The 19675-nt window shown below is 38.2% G+C and overlaps 1 protein-coding gene across 1 annotated transcript in view; it reads right to left on the reverse strand.

The window, feature by feature from the left end:
• Nucleotides 1-19675, reverse strand: part of ATP8B4 (ATPase phospholipid transporting 8B4 (putative)) — a 264877-nt gene that overhangs the window by 160489 nt on the left and 84713 nt on the right. Inside the window, exon 7 of the mRNA XM_025390477.1 lies at nt 2227-2299. Within this exon, the coding sequence (XP_025246262.1) occupies nt 2227-2299 (73 nt within the window). The remainder of the gene's footprint in view (nt 1-2226; nt 2300-19675) is intronic.

Genomic DNA, 19675 nt, shown 5'->3' on the forward strand with positions numbered 1-19675 from the left:
TAATATAGAAAATATAACTAAATTAAAAACAAAGTCCAAGGAAAATACAAATTCAAATATAAAGGCTAGAGTGCCGATTGGAGCCTAGATATGCTGGCCACGAGGCACCACAGAGTTAAAAGCTTTGAGACATAGATTTGACTGCTTCTTTTCTGGACCCACTCCTAAAAATGTGAGAAATGAGCAGACTGAGTCCAGTCTGATGTTCCCCCTTGTTAGAGCACATTCATGGGGCTCCTAGAACTCATTGTTTTCACTGAATACCGGAAGTAAAAAACATACCTAGCATTGCCCCTGAAATATTCAGTTCCAAATAATATGATAGTTAAGTGTGTGGCATATATAGGTTTATGCTAATTCCTCTCTATTATGACACTATCTAGCTAAAGTCATTGCCAAAAACATTTGAATGCACACATCTTAGAATTTCACATGTCCCTTTTTTATAAGTTAAGGTTATCCACTTAGAAGCACCAAAACTCTTTCATTGTAATCATTTTAACTGAGAGTAGAACTCGAATGAGTTGCCTGGAGCCCTTTCTTCTTAGACAAAGAATCCTGAATATACACAATCTTTAATTAGGGCAGATACTGTTTACTGGTATCCCACTGACCCAGAACATCTGAATTTTTGTAAATTTATATGCACTTTTCTTTTTTTTTCCTGTCTTCTTTCTTACAAAGATCAATACTTATTTATTTAGCCAACATTTACCAAATGCCCCTGATGATGGAACATGGTACCAAGTGTTGGAAAACAGGCAAATCAATATGCGCTTTGCCTGCAAGAATCATATAGTCTGGTGTCAGCTTACACAGAGAATCACAGCATGGAAGGGAGTTTTGAGATCCTGTAGTGCTCTAGCTTCTTATTTGACACATGGACAAACCAAAGACAAAGAAGATAAAGTCTTTGCTGTCACTGAAGGAATAGAGCAAAGCCTCAGTTCTCACCCAGTTCCCCATCTAGTGCCCTTACACTGGATCTACCTTGATTCCACACACACAGTATGTTCTAACAGACACCACCCTCCAGGGTATTATTTCTAATCTTTAATGAGCTGAAAAACAAGATGGACAAGCAAATTTAAATTGCGGCTTAAATAAAAGTAAATAGATTGCGAGTGAGAACCTGGCAAACTGTTCTACTTATGAGGAGCTTAACCCAGAGTGGACTTTGAGACCTCTGTTTTGGCTGTCGACACCTTTTTGTTTATTTTTGGTTCCCAACTATTTTCCAAAGCACTGCGGTTACCAGAGAAATAAGCACTTCTCTACTTAAAGTGTGAACTCTTTTGTGAATGACCAGTCTACTGAGTAGTCTCCTTAGTGTGGGCTGTTCTGGAGAATTCAGTATACACAGATGGTGCATTAATGAAAGAAGACTGCTTCTGAAAGTGAATGTTTAGGAGTCTTAACTGAGTTGTCTTGTAAATAACTCTTGGGGCCATATTTTTTTCCCTGTGGTAAAATGTTTCAAGTTGATACACAAAATAGCACTCAACACAAAAAATTTCATATGTAATCTAATATATATTTGACATAAACAATAACTTGAATTTTTAATCTCTGATCTCAATCATTTTTATTACCTTAAATTTAATTTGAACTATAGTTAGTTGCATATATTTTAGTGATTAGACCAATCCCTTGAATTTTATTAAGGAAATTATAACATAGGCCACTTGAGTATATAAATTATAGTATATTTGATAAAGTAAAATCTCATTAATTAACATGTTATTAATTCAGCACAATCAATACACATTTTCTAATTTTTAAGGAAGAAACATATCTTTTCTCTTTCTCTAGCTTATGTTTTTTTCAAATATACTGTAAATTAACAATACTAATCAGGATATTAACAGTACTAATCACAAAATATGTGAGAACAGACTTTTTAAAGTACTCAGGAGCATTTTAAAAACTCTTATTTACATCAAATATTGGTTTTCTAATTTAAAATCTGTTGTTCCTATTAATTTAAAAGATCCCTAGGGAAATACACAAGGTGATACTCACTCAACCTTATGTGAGTTACCATGTTATTGAAACTAATAAATCAATGCCTTTTAAAATATTTTATAATTGTGACTTTTTACTAATACATACTGAAGATAATTATTCTGGATTAGCAAGGATTTACTAAATTTGCAAATGTAAATACTTCCATATATAGGCTACTTTAATCTGCGATAAATTCTTTAAACAATATTGAATACTCACAGCAACAAATTGGTTATTTTCTAATTTAATGATGTCTCCCACTTTGACATTCATCCATTTTTCATTCTGTAGTCTAAAAACAAAAACAAAATTATTTTTTTTCAGGAATGAAGACTCAGAAGTACAACCAAGGGAATGTATTCACAATGTAACATCATATAACAGAGGAAGCAGACGAGACTTTCCTAGTATGTTAGATTCAAAATGGCCTTACATTAACATGAGAACAAAGGCCCAGAGAGGTTAAGTGGTTGCCCAAAGATACCCAGTGAGTTATTGGTACTCCTGGGCTAAACTCAACATGCTAAACTCTTGGCTGAGCACGCTTTCCACCACCCGCATGGTGCCAGTTTTATGCAGCAGCTATGAAATCTCAATAAATTTTAGTCATCGACATTCTTTTCAAACTCTTTATTAATACAGAAACATCATTGCCATTGCCTCAGAAGTCTATTTAACTGGAGGCAAGAAAGTGAAGGAGACAGTGGCAAGGTAGAGCAACAGCTAAAATGCAACAGGAAAAATATGTTAAAGTCTGGAAAGGACAAGAACAACAAAGCATGATAAAAGAAGCCTTGGAAGACTGAATGAGAAGGACCACCTACAAACCAGCACTGAGGCTGAAGGACAGGCTTGGTGGTATTCTAACAGGACAGCAGCTCAGAATAGAGAACAACACAGTCAACCTACTGCACTGCTTTCTGTGCAGCTCATGTATACGATGGAGCCCCAAGCCCACCCTCCACCCAGTTCAAAGGGGTTTATTATGAAAAGCTATTGTGTCCATTGAATCTGGCCCCTGGTGACAACTTAGTCAGGGCTGCCCAAAACCAGACAGGCCCTCTGGATACAGACCACCTGGGTCAGTACACCATGATGCTAATCATTCCTTCTGAAATTCCCTGAAATGTAAACCAGCTTTGTTTTCTAACTTGGAAGTTTTCATCACATTTCTTTCTCAGAGATTCCCTTCTAAGAGAAAAGGTTGGGATGAGTAGAGCAGGTTTGCCCAAAAGTTGAGGTGGACAGGTTAATTTCACTGTACTTTTAAAAAAAATTAACCTAATTTACTTGTTTTATAGCCTGGAAAATAGTTTTAAATATTTATTCAACTGTGAAATATGCCTCACACTATCAACTCTGCTGGATCATTTGGCTTAAACACTCAAAGAATTTTTCTTTAATACAGATCCAAGTACATGTTGTTCTGGAAATTTTTCAATTGCAGTATTTTCATCTCTAGCCAGAATTCAATCATTTTTCCAATGCTACACTTTTCTGAACTTTATCTAGTTTGACAACAACAGAAGAACCTAGGAAGCCTTCTAAATCTCGTTTATCTTTACAGGTATGAATTACGTGCTGGTTAATTTCTCCTAGAGACACCTCCTCTGGCACCTTAGTGACACTTCTCAGCAAACAGTATCTCAGAAAAAATAGGCATGAGTGGATGGAGAAGGCTATTGTGTCATTTTTGGAAACTGCACTGCTACCAAATTGCCTTGAAGTCTCTATTGAAAGTGCACCTGCCTCAGGAAGAAGTTGAGATGATATTGCATTTTATTTCCAAACTCTTATTCTTCCAACTTGTATAGTACAAGCTCTAGGAAGGATCATACAAGAAACAGTAGGCAGTAGTCCTGGATGTTGACGCTGAGCCTAGCACAATCCAAACTACTTCATCAATAACCTGTACAATGGACAATTGGACACACTTTTCAGATTTGTGGACAGCACCCTAACAAGAAGAAAGCACAGCCCACACAAAGTAAGATCATGATAGGAAAGTGTCTTATGACTTGACAAAGTTATCAGAAACTGAACAAAGAGTAAGAAAAAGAAGTACAAAATAGATTATTTTAAAGAGGAGAAAGTAACACTCTACAAATGTAACTAGAGTTTACAGAAAAAGAGCCTGGAGATATTGGTAAGCCACAGGCTGTGTGAGATGCCTTGCTTAACCTCTGACTTGAATATATCCCTGTAGAACAATCAGTATGTACAATACAATCAGAGGATTTTTTATGTTATTCCCTATTCTATCTTATTAAATATTGATATATGTAACTACACTTAACTGGGAACTCAGAGATACATTTAATGAGCACTAAGGGTCATAGCAACAGAAGTACCCAAACTTACTGAATAAGCATAAACTGATAAAGACCTGTAAACTAATTTAAATAATCTATATTTTGAATCCAACCATTTTTCTTGTCCTACCTACAACCACCACCACTGACAACAATACATAAAAAATGTCCCAGCAGCACTGGAGGGGCAGACAAAATTATTTGCTTTAAAACTCATCTTCAGAATATTTCTAGACTTCTAAAATGTTAGCCTGTATGGTGATTGGGTTTCGTCACCAACTTGAAACATGAAAGCAGACACTCCCTGGCTCTATGTATGTGATGCAGCTGTTCTCAGGGTTCGTGTTTAAAGCAATCTTGCACCACAGCTCTTCTAGAGGGACATAGGATGGCCTTTTGGGTTGTGAAGGTGATACTGGCTCCACAGACTCAGCACCTTCAAACTTTGCTTTTGCCGTTGTCAAAAGGTAAAAGCTCCTGTAGATGAATTGCAGTATATGAATATTCTGCAAAGAAAGGAGAAGTTGTAAGATTTTAAAATGTGGCTCAAATTTCAGCATCATATAATTATTTCAGAGTATAAAACTCTGACATAATCTAGTTAATGCGTCTTAGAATCAGGTTTTTTTTTTAAATACATATGGGATAATGAGATAGACTTTACCTTAGCAAACTCACAAGCCAATTGCTAAATAAGCCAAAATCCAAGTGAAAAATTCATAAAATTTAAATTCCAAAGGCACCATAAAATATATGGAGTTTAACTGCCAAAGAACAACAACTAGAATTATTTGAAGCAATTTTTAAAAAAATATACCACTATATATCTACTCTCACAACTCTTGAGTTCTAAGAAAAGGAGGTAAGAGATAGCAACTGCAACTAATAATTTTTGATAAACTGGTCTGTACCTGCTTCTTCCTGATGAGGCATAGCAAGGTAAGAGCTGCTAGACTTTGCTGAAAATCTCCTTGAGAAAATGAAAGTCTGAGAGTGAGGCAGCACCTACCATGCTCCATGTCACTAGACCATTGCTTTCAAAAGCTGAAAATCAAGTGTTGACCTTAAGCAACACTTTTGGAAGCAATATTGCAAGTGTATTGCTAAAGCTTAAGAAACAAGAGGGGATTTTCAATGGGTTCATCAAGGTCATCCTTTCCATGTTCTAATGCTCCTGATTTCCCACCAGCAACATGGATTCCTGAAAAGGGGATTTCCTCACAAGCTACAGAAGTGTTGGAGTACTAGAGACAGAAGATAATAAAGGTCAATATAATTGACCTCCCCTAATTAACCAATCAATCCATTTACGCTGAGCTTGGTTTCCTCTTTAATCTCAAGCATATGTCGGCCCTATAACATTCAAAAGTATTCCCTTGCTGATAAACTTTGTTTTGTTCACCACTTCATCCTGAGGACTTCATCCTGAGGACAATGCCTAGTTCACAGCAGGCACTCAGTAAGTATGTAGTGAATGAATGATAAATAAACTAAGGAGTATAGAATCATCATTTCCAAAAACATTTGTTGAATGATAGCATTTGCCTGAATGCCTAAAAAGAATTATAGCATCCAACGTTTATTTAGTGCTTACTGCATTCCAGGGACTGTACTGATCCCTTCATGTATAGGGTGCCAAATAAAATTAATAGCACCTCATTAAATTTGAATTTCAGATAAACAACAAATTATTTTTAGTATATATTCCATGTAATATTTTGGACACATTTATACAAAAACATTATTATTGTTTACCTGAAATCCAAATTTAAATAGAGTCTTATATTTTAATTTGCTACATCTGGCAACACTATTCATGTATCTTATCTCATTTAATCCTCACAACAGTCCTAGAGATAGGTATTGTTTTGACTCCCATTTTATAGAATAGGACACTGAGGTTCATGCAATCTTTGCCTTATTTTGCAGTATCTATCAAAAGTTTAAATAACCACACACTTTGAAAACTGATCCTACAGGTACTCAAATATGAATGTACCAGGATATTTACTGCAGCATTATTTGTAACAGAAATTGATTAGAAGCCACGAAAATGTCCATCAAGAGGAATTAGATAGATGTACCATGAAACACTTATTTAATCATGGTTCATTCACTCAATGGAATATAGTGCAGCCACTGAAAAGAATAAGGTAGGTCTATATGTGCTAATATGAAATACGCTGTTAGTTACATTATTAGGTAATGTAAAAAGAAGTAAGTGCATGTAGGATATATTATACATGTTTATAGGCATAGAAAATTTCTTGAAACATACACAAGAAACTACTGTGGTTGACAATAGAGAAATAAAATGAAGAGAGAAATTGGGGTGGAAGAGAGACTTCATTTCCATTTTATGCTCTTTTGTACTGTTTAAATTTTTTGGCATTACACATATTAGTATTTTAATGGCCAACTGGAAGGAAGAATAGAAAAAGAAGAAGTAATAGAAGAAAACTTTGCCAAGGTCACATATAAGTGGCAGGTCTAGGACCAGAACCCAAGTTTGTCTGGCTACAAAGCTCATGCTCTTAATAAATCTATATTTATTGTTCCTCTTTACTTTATTTCCCAGAGTAATTATGTATTAGCTATATAGAAAAAGCTTGGACCCTAAGGAGCTGAAAGGACCCAATCACGGCAACAGTGCACACTCCTGGCATTTAAAACCAGTTGATCCAAAGACAGCTTACAATCATGATCCCCTGACACAAACACTCAGTGGACAGCAGCAGTTTCTGGTTCTTTTCAATCCCAGCACCATCAGAGCTGCGCTAGAGGAAAACAGACAGCTTGACCCTAATCCCCTAATAACAGACTGGTGAACAGGATCTCATTACACTGAGAATGAACATAATGCTCATGTCTTTGGAATCTATTTATTTTAAAGAATGCAGATGTTTCCCCTTTTTCTCCCTTCATTTTAGCAAAATGCTTATGCTGAGGCAAAAATCACACAGGGAGGTCTCTGGTCAGCTGCTGAAGATGCTCTCTCACCAATTTTGCCAGGGAGGAGGGTGAGAATAAGAGGAGATGATGAAAGACGTAGTGCTACAGCATGGAGAATTTAGTTTAACAATTTGCTGAGAAAAAGTAATCAATCTTACAGATGCCCTGCCTAATTTATATAAATCCTATTGTGCATTATTCAGATGCAGAAATAGACACACAATTTAGCCTTCCTATTTTGAAAATAAAATGATCAACTCACTAAGTTTTACCTGAACAATAAGCCTGCTGAATGTTGTACAGGAAATGTATTCTCTTTCATCATTTTCCTAAACTGAAACCCTTGCCCAAATGAACCTCCTAAGACTATCTTCTGTAGATTCTTAGTAGGATTCTGTCAATAGATGGCTATAGATTATGAAGCCACAGGAATTCAAAAGAAAATGATTTCAGAGAAAGACTATTCCATCTGTTCTCACTTATGAAAGCTAGAGGAAATATCTTAGATTGACCTTGGAGAAAACAGAGCTATTGGTCTAGGTTGGATTCCTGGGTAGTAGATTTAGAGGGAGCTTTGTGTATAAGAGGTTAATTGGCAAGTTCTCTTGGGATTAACACCTGTAAGAGAGGAAGGCAGCACTGCTGGGCAGAGGGAGCAGTTGGGCTCTTGATGCAGCCACAGTGAAAGCAACAGCCACACCCACGGAGAGCTCTGGAGCTGCAACAGGCCTTTAGAATAGGATCAAAGGGAGGAGGACTTTATATCATGGCATGATTCAGTCATTGCATGCAGGATGACCCCAAAAAGGAGGAATGTCCTTAAACAAAACACTCTAGTCAGCCAAGGGCAATTCCCAGAGAGGGCTGCAAGCTGAAAGCTATATGTGGGCAGCACTCCTGACAGCTGGGAAAACATGTTCTGCAGTCCTAAGGGGGGATGTGGGTGGCACAGCAAAACATCCACTACAAACTGAGAGCCCATTCCCAGATTTGCTATTGACATCTTCATGTATTTATACCATTTCCTTGGGGGGCAGGGGGCAGGGGAGGTCTCACTTTGTTGCCCAGGCTGGTCTTGAACTCCTGGTTTCAAGTGATTTTCCCGCCTTGGCCCCCCAAAGTGCTGAGATTACAGATGTGAACCAATATTCCTTTTTTTAATTCTAAGCTTCACTTTTCTGTCATTTCAATTTCAATACTATAAAGTTAATGCAGGTAAGTTGCCATGAATCTTTGTGCTTCCCCCATCCAAGTTTAAAACTTTTGGGGAAAACAAATCTGTAAAATCTGAGGTCATCTGATTCACCTCCTTTACCAACAGTAGAATAAAGTTGGGAGATACATTTCTAGTATCTATCCATTAAAAATATTCTACAGATAATCACTGACTACCTAACTATCCTAAGAATAATGTCTATAGGAAAATATCACTGTTCCCAAAATCTTTCTTACATGAAGAACATATTTTGATTTAAAAAATGTACTATCACCTTAGCCAAGTAGATCAACTATTCTCTTCATCTAAGTGGCCACACACTATTTTGAAAAAATCAGAGAATTCACTCTTACTAAGCTTAATCACAAGTAATTCTCCTCTTTTTGAAAGAAACAAATACCCCAAAAGAAGATAGTTTCCAATGGAGAAGAAAACCTGGATATCTTAGTTCCAGGATAAAAGGTCTATGTTATATTTTTTCATTGCCTCTAGTGATAGTCTCAATCAATTTTCCTATACAGAGCCAAGTTAAGTGATAACCTAATGTCTCTTAAACTAGAAAAAAATATTGGCTGCCTTACATGTCAACTAATAATACAAGCCATAGCAACACAAAGCAAAAGTGTTGGTGTGATGTGGTTTGCTCTGGCCAGAAAACCTAACATTCTGGAAACAGCATTTCTGATTTTATAGCACAAAGTACAATTAAAGGTATCACTGGAATATCAGGAGTTAATTTACTTATTAGGTTAGCAGTAATATTGTCCCAAACACTTTTTAAGAAAATTTCAAGATGTCACTTTAAAATAAGTTGTAATGTTTATCATCCCTAGTTCCTCAAAAATGGGATAGCACATAAGTCGAATTCTTTTTTTTTTCTTTTCTTTTCTTTTTTTTTTTTTTTTGAAGACATTCTCACTCTGTCACCCAGGCTAGAGTGCAGTGGCACCATCTTGGCTCACTGCACCCTCGACCTCCTGAGTTTGAACTATTCTCGTGCCTCAGGGACCTGAGTAGCTGGATTACAGACATGCATCACCACACCTGACTAATTTTTTGTATTTTTAGTAGAGACAAGGTTTTGCCATGTTGGCCAGGCTGGTCTTGAACTCCTGGCCTCAAATGATCTGCCCACCTCAGCCTCCCAAAGTGCTGGGCTTACAGGCATGAGCCACCGAGCTTGGCCCTAGAATTCTTAATGAGTTGATCACTGGCATATGCTGTATCATCACCCTTCATTAATGAGTTTAAGACCACTCTTATGTGTACAAAATGACCACTCTAATCTAGACACTATGCTGAGTGTCAGAGCTGCAAGTGGAATTAGATACAGACTGTGGTTATCAAAAAACCTGGAGACTAGTGGAAAAATATAAGTCTGGCTCTTAAATAACCGCAACTAAACTATCTCTGTCTTCTGATACCTGGAGTATGTGGATATTCTTCCCATCAACAATGAAGAATACCTGCACTTCAGAATGAACTCAGTGTTAGATTGTTTGCCATACAGCTGTCATCAAAAGTCCAGTGAGAAAACTGATAGACCAGAAAGACTGTCTAATAAAGGATATATTAACTTTCATTTCTCAATATATTCCAAGTTTTGTCCCCATAAATGGTGAGCTCATCAGAAAACTATATGTCTGGACTGTATTACTCTGGTCCCTCTAGGCTTGTCTTCTCAGAATCATGGCTTAACATCAACGCCAACAGATTTCAATCAGGATTTATTTATAATCATGGGTAAAACATCTCTACTCGCTGAAGCTTCAACCATTATGTCACTCATAGTTTTCTCAGGACCAGGATAAATCTTCTTGCTTACAATTACCAGAGTACTTCCTGTCATTAGACCGTCAGCTTTGTACCCTCAGCACCTTCATTATGAGGAGAAACAGACTTTGAGGCAATGTAAATCCATGAATGACAAATCTTGATGGGTCATTTCAACAAAAACCCAGAAATTTTATAGTAAGACTCTGTTCTTTGAGGATGACTTTTTAGGAACAATCTTGACACTTGCAGAAACCAAATTCTATTCAGAATGGACCAGAAATTGGAATTTAACTTTTATACCTTTAAAGAAGAGAACATTGGCCCCCTTGTTTATGAAGGAAATGATGCAGCATAGTAGAAGAGTATGTGTTGTAGAACTGGAAAACATGCACTGGAGTCCAAGCTTCAGCACCAACCAGCCTTCAGGCAAGATATTGATTGAGACTGGAATTCCCTGCCATGACCTACCAAAACTGGCTCTTATCAACCCCTCAGAATGTCTTTATTCAGAAAACTGAGGTCTTTAAAATACCATAACCCACCTAACATTTAAACACTTTCAGATGAAATAAATTCATTAAAGCATTTTGTAAACTGTAAAATATATACATTTAAAATATTGTGGCTATTTTTTATTATTATGAAGCACCTCATTATAAGGATTGTACATTCTGATTTTGATTTCAAGTCTTCAAAGGAGCTATCTGCACTCACTTTCTCTACTTCTTCACTGTCCATGCTTTCTCCAATCAGGATTTTGTCTCCATCCTTCCAACTACAACCTCTCTGGTCACCCTGTATGTTACTAAATCCAATGATCAGTTCTCAGTCTTCACTTTATTTATCACAGTTGGCCACCCCCTCTTTCTTCAAACCCTTTCTTTGTTTTAACTCCAGAACATACAACTAGTTTTCCTCTTATTTCATTAGTCATTGCTTCTCATACCCTTAGCCAGCCCTTTCTTTTTTGCCCATCTTCAAGCTTTAGAGTGCCTGAGAGTTAGAGCTCCTCTCCCCATGATGTAGGGCCCAGAATCTTCATCCTAGGTGGCCAAATGACCTTTTTTTTTTTTTTTTTTGAAACAGGGTCTCTGTTGCCCAGGCTGGAGTGCAGTGGCATGATCTCTGCTTGCTGCAGCCCCGACTTTCCAGGCATCAATCCTCCTACCTCAGCCCCCTGAGTAGCTGAGACTGCAGGTGCATACCACCATGCCTGGCTAATTTTTATATTTTTAGTAGAAATGGGGTTTTGCCCAGTTGCCCAGGCTGGTCTCAAACTTCTGCTCTCAAGTGATCTGCTTGCCTTGGCCTCCCAAAGTACTGAGATTACAGGCATAGGCCACTGTAATCAGCCTCGGATGAGTTGTTTTTTTTTTTTTTTTTTTTTTTTTCAGACGGAGTTTCCTTCTTGTTTCCCAGGCAGGCTGGAGTGCAATGGCACAGTCTCGGCTCACTGCAACCTCCACCTCCCAGGTTCAAGCGATTGTCCTGCCTCAGCCTCCCAAGTAGCTGGGATTACAGGCACCCATCACCATGCCTGGCTAATTTTTTTGTATTTTTAGTAGAGATGGGGTTTCACCATGTTGGCCAGGCTGGTCTCAAACTCCTGACCTCAGGTGATCCACCCACCTCAGGTTCCCAAAGTGTGATGACTTTTAAATTATATCTTCAGCCCACATCTCTCCCCTAAGCTTCAATAATGCAACTACAGAATGACTAATATCTTGATAGAATTCTGGTTTCCTAGACCAGGCAGTAAACAACCATCACCACCACCACATGCTTCTTCCCCAGTTTTCTCCATCTTGGAACCTCAGCCAACAACTAGGTTTCCTGATGCCTCTCTTCATACCCACCCAGTACAGCAACATTCCTATTGCCTCTACCCTCAAAATACATCTCAGTCTGTGGGTACTAGGAGATATTTACTAAGGAACTACTGCTATTTTGTCAAATGAGTAATGGTAGTATGGCTAAATATATTTAAGTCCTTATATGTTCAAGATAAATACTAAAGTATTGATGGATAACAGAATATGACATATAGGATTTGCTTTTAAAATACCCCAGAAAAAAAAATAAAAATGGATACAAAATAGCAAGAAGTATACAAGTATACAAGAATAGCAAGTTGCTGCAGCTAGGTAATACATAGAAAAGGATTCATTGTACTGTTCTATTTGTGTGTGCATGTGTGTCTGAAAATCCATGAGTGATGGTGATTATGATGAAAGAAAGAAAGAAAGAAAAAGAAAGAAAGAAAGAAAGAAAGAAAGAAAGAAAGAAAGAAAGAAAGAAAGAAAGAAAGAAAGAAAAGAAAGAAAGATTGATTCTACTCGTGTTTATGTCCTTCACTGCTAACATTCAAGTCCATGGCATCACCATCATACCTGGACAAGAGTAGAAAACAAAATTTGTCACTGTCATTCTGCTCCTGTCTCCCTTTGCTGTCTACTGTCTACATAGAAGCCAGAGAAATCTTTTTATTGTTCATATAATTTTCCTGCTGAAAACCCTCCAATTGGCTTCTCATCACATTTAATATAAAATTGGAATTCTCTATCACTACCTCTAGGAATTGGCTCTTGCCAGCCCTTCAGCACTCCCCTTTATCACAATACTCTAGCCACAGTAGACATCTTACTGTCAGGTTCATTTCTACCTTGGAGTTTTTATACTTGTTGTTTCTTCTACCCAAGATCTTGGCATGGCTAGCTGCCTCTCAGCTCAAATATCATCTCTTCAAGGGGCCTTCTCTGGCCACCCTCTTTAAAATCATCTCCTCATCTCCTACCCTATCACTCTCTATCCTATCCCCCTATTTTATTTTCTTTGTTGTACTTACAACTACTTGAAATCTTATTATTTATTTACATTTTGTTTATTATGTGTCTTCCACACTAGAATGTTGTTCACTAGGGCAGGGATTTATCTAGCTTCCTCATTTCTGTATCTTTAGTACATAGGAGAGTGCCTGGCACATAGTAGGGGCTCAACACATGTTGGTGAATGAATATTTGAACAGATTAGCTATTTATGTGGTCACTCATAATGTGTGCATAGCATATTTAGTTCTAGAGCTGACATGAGTAATAGTTTCACATGGCTATGTCTCCTGAGAAGACCCTGAGAAAGTGGAACAAAGCTAACGACAAAGTATGGGAAGAGGGTAAGGACAGGATGAATCATTGCAAGGCAAAGGATAATGGTTTAGACAATAAAAGAAACAAAGAAAAACTTTTTTCCAAAAGAAAAAAGTGGAAAACAAGATTGCATATATTGCATGGGCTCTTTTGCATATATGTATATTTGCAAAAAAAAAAAATGCAACAATAAGGGATAATACGTTTCCCTAAAAAGTAGACCTTTTTACTTTTCTGACTTTTTCACATTTTTAGTTGATGAATTTTAGATAAAAACTCACTTCTCAGAAGCCTCCTTTGTTCCCCAGACAGGCCTAAGTACCCCTTCTTTAGTGCTTCCATTGCGGTCCATCAACACATCCATCCTCTTATACATTATATTGAAACTAAAAACTTGGTTGTCTCCCTCCCCCACAAACCGTGAGTTGTGAAAACAGAAATGCTATGTTAATCATCTTTGGTACATGGGAGATACTTAGTATTTGCAGAAATAAGATAGACCTGAAGATTCCTCTGGTTCAGAGCATCCATGCTATGTCTGTTCCTAATGCTGGGACAATAATTCAAATGACTCCAAGAAAAATGGCTCTATTATTGAGCCCTATCACTTTCTCCAGTTCGAGCCAATAGGATTAGAGTGTAAGCAGGAACTGCGATACCCTCCCTTTGCCCAACCTATGACATGAACTAGAGTGCCCCCAAAAATCCTCTATTTCCAAACCCATCAGGTCTGGGTAAACCTGGCCTCTGGTAAAGGTCCTAAATCTGTTTCTCCGTGCCCCGTTGACCACAGTAAGTCCCTGGAACGGGGGAAAGCCTTGGGTTCAGGGATGGTATATCAAATGGCAGTTCCATTTCTCATATTTTAGTAATAAGATAAATAATAAAGACCTTCTAATGCAATGCCTTCATTATTCATTGGCACTACTCAAACCCCAAAGTCTCTAGGTTGTTTTTCTACTCCCTGGATATATCTATATGATGATTTTTTGCCTGGAGTAGACTCCATTTTTCTCTATTAGGAAGATGAAAACTTTCTGCCAGAAAGTTGTCCTTTTAATTACTTTCTGGAAAACACTCTAAGTTATATGCTCCACCCAGCTCCAGGATGAAGTTTTTCTGCTTAATAGCAATGACAGGCTGGCCTCATAGTCCTCCAAGCCCTCTCTGCTTTCTAGCTATCAAGGGGTTTCAAGACCTTATGGTCTTATTTATAGTCTGTAAAAATATGTCTAAATATATGTATAACCAATCTTCTCTCTTCTGAATTCCTTTCTTAATCGCAAGAGCCACTACTGGGAACGATATTTTCAATTTGGTTAATCAGGAGATTTCGTGCCAGTGATTGTGGCCATAATTAGGTACATTTGGGTAAAACTTTTATTAGTTTGATATTATCAGTACCAGATTTGAAATTTAACACCAAAAAATCTGCAGGCCAATTACAAGCATTTATACCACAGTCCTTTGCATATTTGTCTGCATAAACTCTAATGCCTACATTTTTAGGCATCTAATACTCTAAAATGTTCCCTATTTAATAGGGCCTCCGTTGCTTATTGTTTTCCTATCATTCTTTAGATCTCAATTCCAATGTTCTTCCTTCAGCATCCTTAGAAGGAGAGTAAGAAATGAGATACAGAGAAAGCAAGAAAAAAGAATCTAAAGATATCCATCAAAACAGAATGAAAAGTGCCCCTGCTATCCTAGTGTGAAAAGCATGACAGCATCTCTTTGCCTCTGCACCCACAAAAATTGAGACCAAAGGCAGAAAAAAAAAGTCTTTTAAAACTATAACGAAGGATCAGGTGAAAATGAGAAAGTCCAATAAAGAAAATAGGACATACGCTGAAAAGTATTTCTCAAAATGAGAAGTGATACTCTAGCACGTTAGTTATCTGATGGGGTGCAAATTAAGGAAGCCATGTACCTTTTCTCATGTTTTATTTGTCTTGTTCTTACTGGAAAATTAAGTTCTATTATTTTTAAAAATATTAAGATGTTTGTATTACTCAAGTTTCAAAGGAAGGATTAAATGAAAAAAAGTAAATTCCCATAAAAATTATGTATCTAGCAGTTTAACTATGGTTCTGTGACCCCAAAACTTATTTCTAATAAAGCAAGCGTTTGCAGAGCTGAGTTCTCATGGGGGTTAAGTCTGGATTTGTCCACCCTGGACGGACAGAGAGAGTAAACAGATTGTATGATAGAGGTAGGTAATTTCCAACAGATACTTAATAACTGAGCCTAGAAAGAAAAAAACCTCAGCTCTTCCCTTTTGGCAGAGCTTTAAATTTTTTTCACATTTTGAAACTATTTACAGTTCATATGGTTTCCAGACCTACTCTCCAAAACCAAGGGTACCATCCCCTGCCTGGGTCTCTCAGCACTCCACATGTGATTTCTGAGGCAGCCAGCCAGACGAGCATTTGATTTGAAAATGAAGCCTTAAATTTATCAGTGTGAAAGGGGAAAGCATGTAAGTACACAAATGCCTGGAAAGGGGCAAGGTAACCAGCTGAGGCCAGCTGGGTGAACACTCTTCGTCATCCAGGCAATTCAAAAAGTGCCTCTGTGAGGGAAATGTCCACCGCAAACCCCAGCAAGTCTATTCCTACTTCTCCACCGGGTGTCTAGGGCTGCCTGTCACATTTTGGCTTGCCCAACGTGCTGCAACCTGGGGGCAGCTGCGAATGAAATAGTAAGTATTGCTTCAAATCGTATCTTGAGCTCTGCTAATTAAGAAATGAAGTCCAGGCAGACCTAAACCCTCCCCTTTCCTTAAGTGTCAGACACTGTCCCATACATGTTAATTTCCAGCAGTGCCCAAGAGACTCCCAGTAACACAGAACACTAGGGTAAAGATGGGCTTGGTATCCAAGGACCTCACACTCTCACGTGCAGCAATGTGCACAAACACATAATATATGAATACTTCTCCTTGCCCCATATTAGTTGCAGGGAAGAAAAGAGGAGTCTAAACTATATTCTGCTTTTGCTCCAACAGGCTTTATTTAATTCACTTTAGTGCATTTTGCCCACTATCATGTAATTATTGCATATTACCTACATGGGAATATGGAGATTGCTTCAGCCTCAAGTAAGTCACAGCAGTAATACAGACAGACAGACAAGTATAGCAATAGGCAATTAACCTCTCTCCATATCTATCTTGACCCCTCTGCATTAGCTTCTTCCCATGCAGCAAGTATGAGATTTTCCAAAGACAAATCCTTCCACACTATCCCTCTGTTACGAGAATAAAGACCCAAACTCTTAATGTAGGCTTGAAGACCCTGAAGGGTCTGGCCTCTGATGGCTTCTCCAGCCCTGTCTGCTGCTGCTGTTCTCTCCACCTTATTCTCTGGACTTCTGTCAATCAGTCCCTCATAATCACCATCCTCCTTCCCCTCCACAGGACCTTTGCACATGATTTCCCTCTGTCTGGAATTCTTCTCATCCCATTGCTCCCACTCCTATCACCACCTTTGCCTAGTTAACTCCTAGTCATCATTATGTTTTCAGCTCAAATGTACTACTCCCTTAAAGAACCCATTCCTAAACTGCTTCACCTCACCTCTACCAACCCCCACAAAAAATACCTTTCTTTAGAACCACACTCTTTTCCTTAGCAGCACTTGCCTTGGTTTGTAATTATACACTACTTAGCATGGCTATTTTATTGCCTACTTCCCTGACCAGATACTAAGCTCTGTGATTGCACAGAACGTATCTGTTTGGGTTGACCTGTATTTGCAGAATCTAGCTCAATGCCTGGCACACAGGATGCACTCCATAAAGATTGGCAAGTAAACAAAAGCTAAGGACACCATTATGACACTATGTGCCGTGATATAATAGAGTGCTATTATTAAGACAAACAAAGATGGTGGGAATATGGTCAGGACATTACCCTAGTAGCCTCATGCTTTGAATTGTCTCCTGACACCTTCTGCTACAATTTCTTCCATCTGGAATATGATTTATCTTCATTGTTGGAAGACTCTATGATTAAAGTTCTTCTTTCTTACCCAATCCATTTTGTAACTTTTATATCCTACCCTCCTGTTCCACTGTCATCTCTATTACTATTACCATCAAATCCATCCTCATACTTCCAATCTCCCATTTTCTGTTAAATCTTTTTACCAGGTGGAGTCACTGACTTCCATTCTTTGGCTCCTCACCATTACACCAAAGTTGAAGAGGATCACAGAGTCACAGTACTTAAACCTTAAGAGGGACCTTGAAATATCTGGCCCAATGGTACTCAAACTTCAATGTACATGAGAATTCCATGAAGTGCTCATTAAAAAATACAGTCCTCAGCCCCAGACCAAAAAGTTTAATTCAAGAGGTCTGGGAAAGAGCCCAGGAATCTGCACCTGGGTGATTCAGATGCAGGCGGTCCTCAGACCTCATGTGCAGAGGTGCCATCCAGTGCTGTGATGCTTGTGGGGGATCCTCAAGATCTACCACAAAGGGTGAGAGGGCAGCCGAGGGCACCCGCTCTGAGCAACTGCACTGTACATAAGATTTCATTTGAAAAGGGTTCTGCTTATTGGAAAAAGAAATGTTTGAAAATGACTGGTATCCAATATCTTTGTTTCATAGATGAGAAAACTCAAGTCCTTGGTCCTCAGTCATGTAGCCAGTTCATGGCAGAGCAGGACTGAACCGCAGCCTCCTGACACCAGGCTAGTAGACTTTTCCCAACACCTTCCTGCCTTATGGGGTAGAAAGACAACAGAGGTTCTCACTGCCGTGTTGCCCAAGAGTCTTACAATGAGCAGCCTGCATATGAAGATGGTACTTGTGAGCTAGAGGGACAGGAGATGGTGGATTTGGGCTCGTTTTTCATCCAGCATATTCTTAGCCTCCCTCTTCAACAAGGCTGTAAAGACCTAGTCATCCTCTATGGCCTGACCTCTTCCTGGGTTCTCCAATGCTCTCCCCACCCTCTCACCTCCCCCTTATTACATAAAGTAGTTTGATTCTCTCTCAGCTCTGAACTCAAATCTATTGCAGCGAATCACCAAAACAGCAGGGTCTTTTGTAACCAGGATGCATTTATCTTAGATGATAATGGAAGTTAAAGATACACCAAGTTCTATGTGCCATTTAAAACTCTTTTCTTTCTCTTTTCAAAAAAAAAATAGGTTTATGCATCTTTTCTCAGTTGTTATCGGGAGGAGATCCAGAATTTCTTTTGAAAAAACAAACAAACAAACAAACTCAAACCTCAACCACAAAGGCCTCGGAGATGTTAGAACATTGATTTTAAAAATCTAAAGTTTTCTTAGGATCTTAAAATCTGAAAGCTAAAAGAGATCAAAATATTATAGTGAAGAAATTTGGTTTCATTCAGAGCTCAAAGGTTGTCTCTACCAAACCAAACAAATGTTTTAACAGCATTTGTTGGCTATTTCTCATCAATTTTTCCTCCCAGCAAATTTTTACTACAGGGGCATTTTGCTTTCCACTTCCTGACATGATTTCAATGGGTTAATTTCTTCCATGCATTTTTAATTGGTGTCGGTAGTAAATTAAGAAAACTTGGAAGAGTACAAACAAAACATAGAAATCGCCCTTGATCTTGCTACCGAGATCAGAGTTAACTACAATTAATTTGTGGGTGCATTTTATGATTCCCTCTCCTCCATCTTTGCTTCCTCCTCTTCTTTTTCCTCTCTGCTTCTCTACACAATATTCCTTTTTAAAAATAATTGAGATTATTTTATACTACATCCTACTGTTATGGTTGAATAGTACAAAGGTATTTGCAACAGAATCTGTGAATATGATCTTAGTTGGAAAAAGGCTCTTAGCAGACATAATTAAATTAAAGATCTTGAGGTAAGATCATCTTGGATTAGGGTGGACTCTAAACCCAACCACAAGTGTCTTTACGAGAGAAGAGAAGGAAAGAAAAGACACAGAAAAGAAGCTTATGTGCAGGTGGAGGCAGAGATTGGAATTACATAGCCACAAGCCAAGGAATGCTTAAAGCTATCAGAAGCTAGCAGAGAGGCCTGGAACAGATTCTCCCTTAGAGTCTCCAGAGGGTTTACAGCCTTGCTAACACTTTGATTTTGGACTTCTTGCCTAAAGAACTGCAAGAGAATAAAGTTCTGCCGGGCTTTTTTGTTAGTTTTTTCTTTGTTTGTTTTTGGGGTTTTTTTTGTTTTTTTGTTTTACATGCAGTCTTGCTGTGTTGCCAGGCTGGAGTGCAGTGGTGTGATCTTGGCTCACTGCAACCTCCACCTCCT

The sequence above is a fragment of the Theropithecus gelada genome, chromosome 7a (genome assembly GCF_003255815.1).
Source record: "Theropithecus gelada isolate Dixy chromosome 7a, Tgel_1.0, whole genome shotgun sequence".
Lineage (NCBI taxonomy): Eukaryota > Metazoa > Chordata > Mammalia > Primates > Cercopithecidae > Theropithecus > Theropithecus gelada.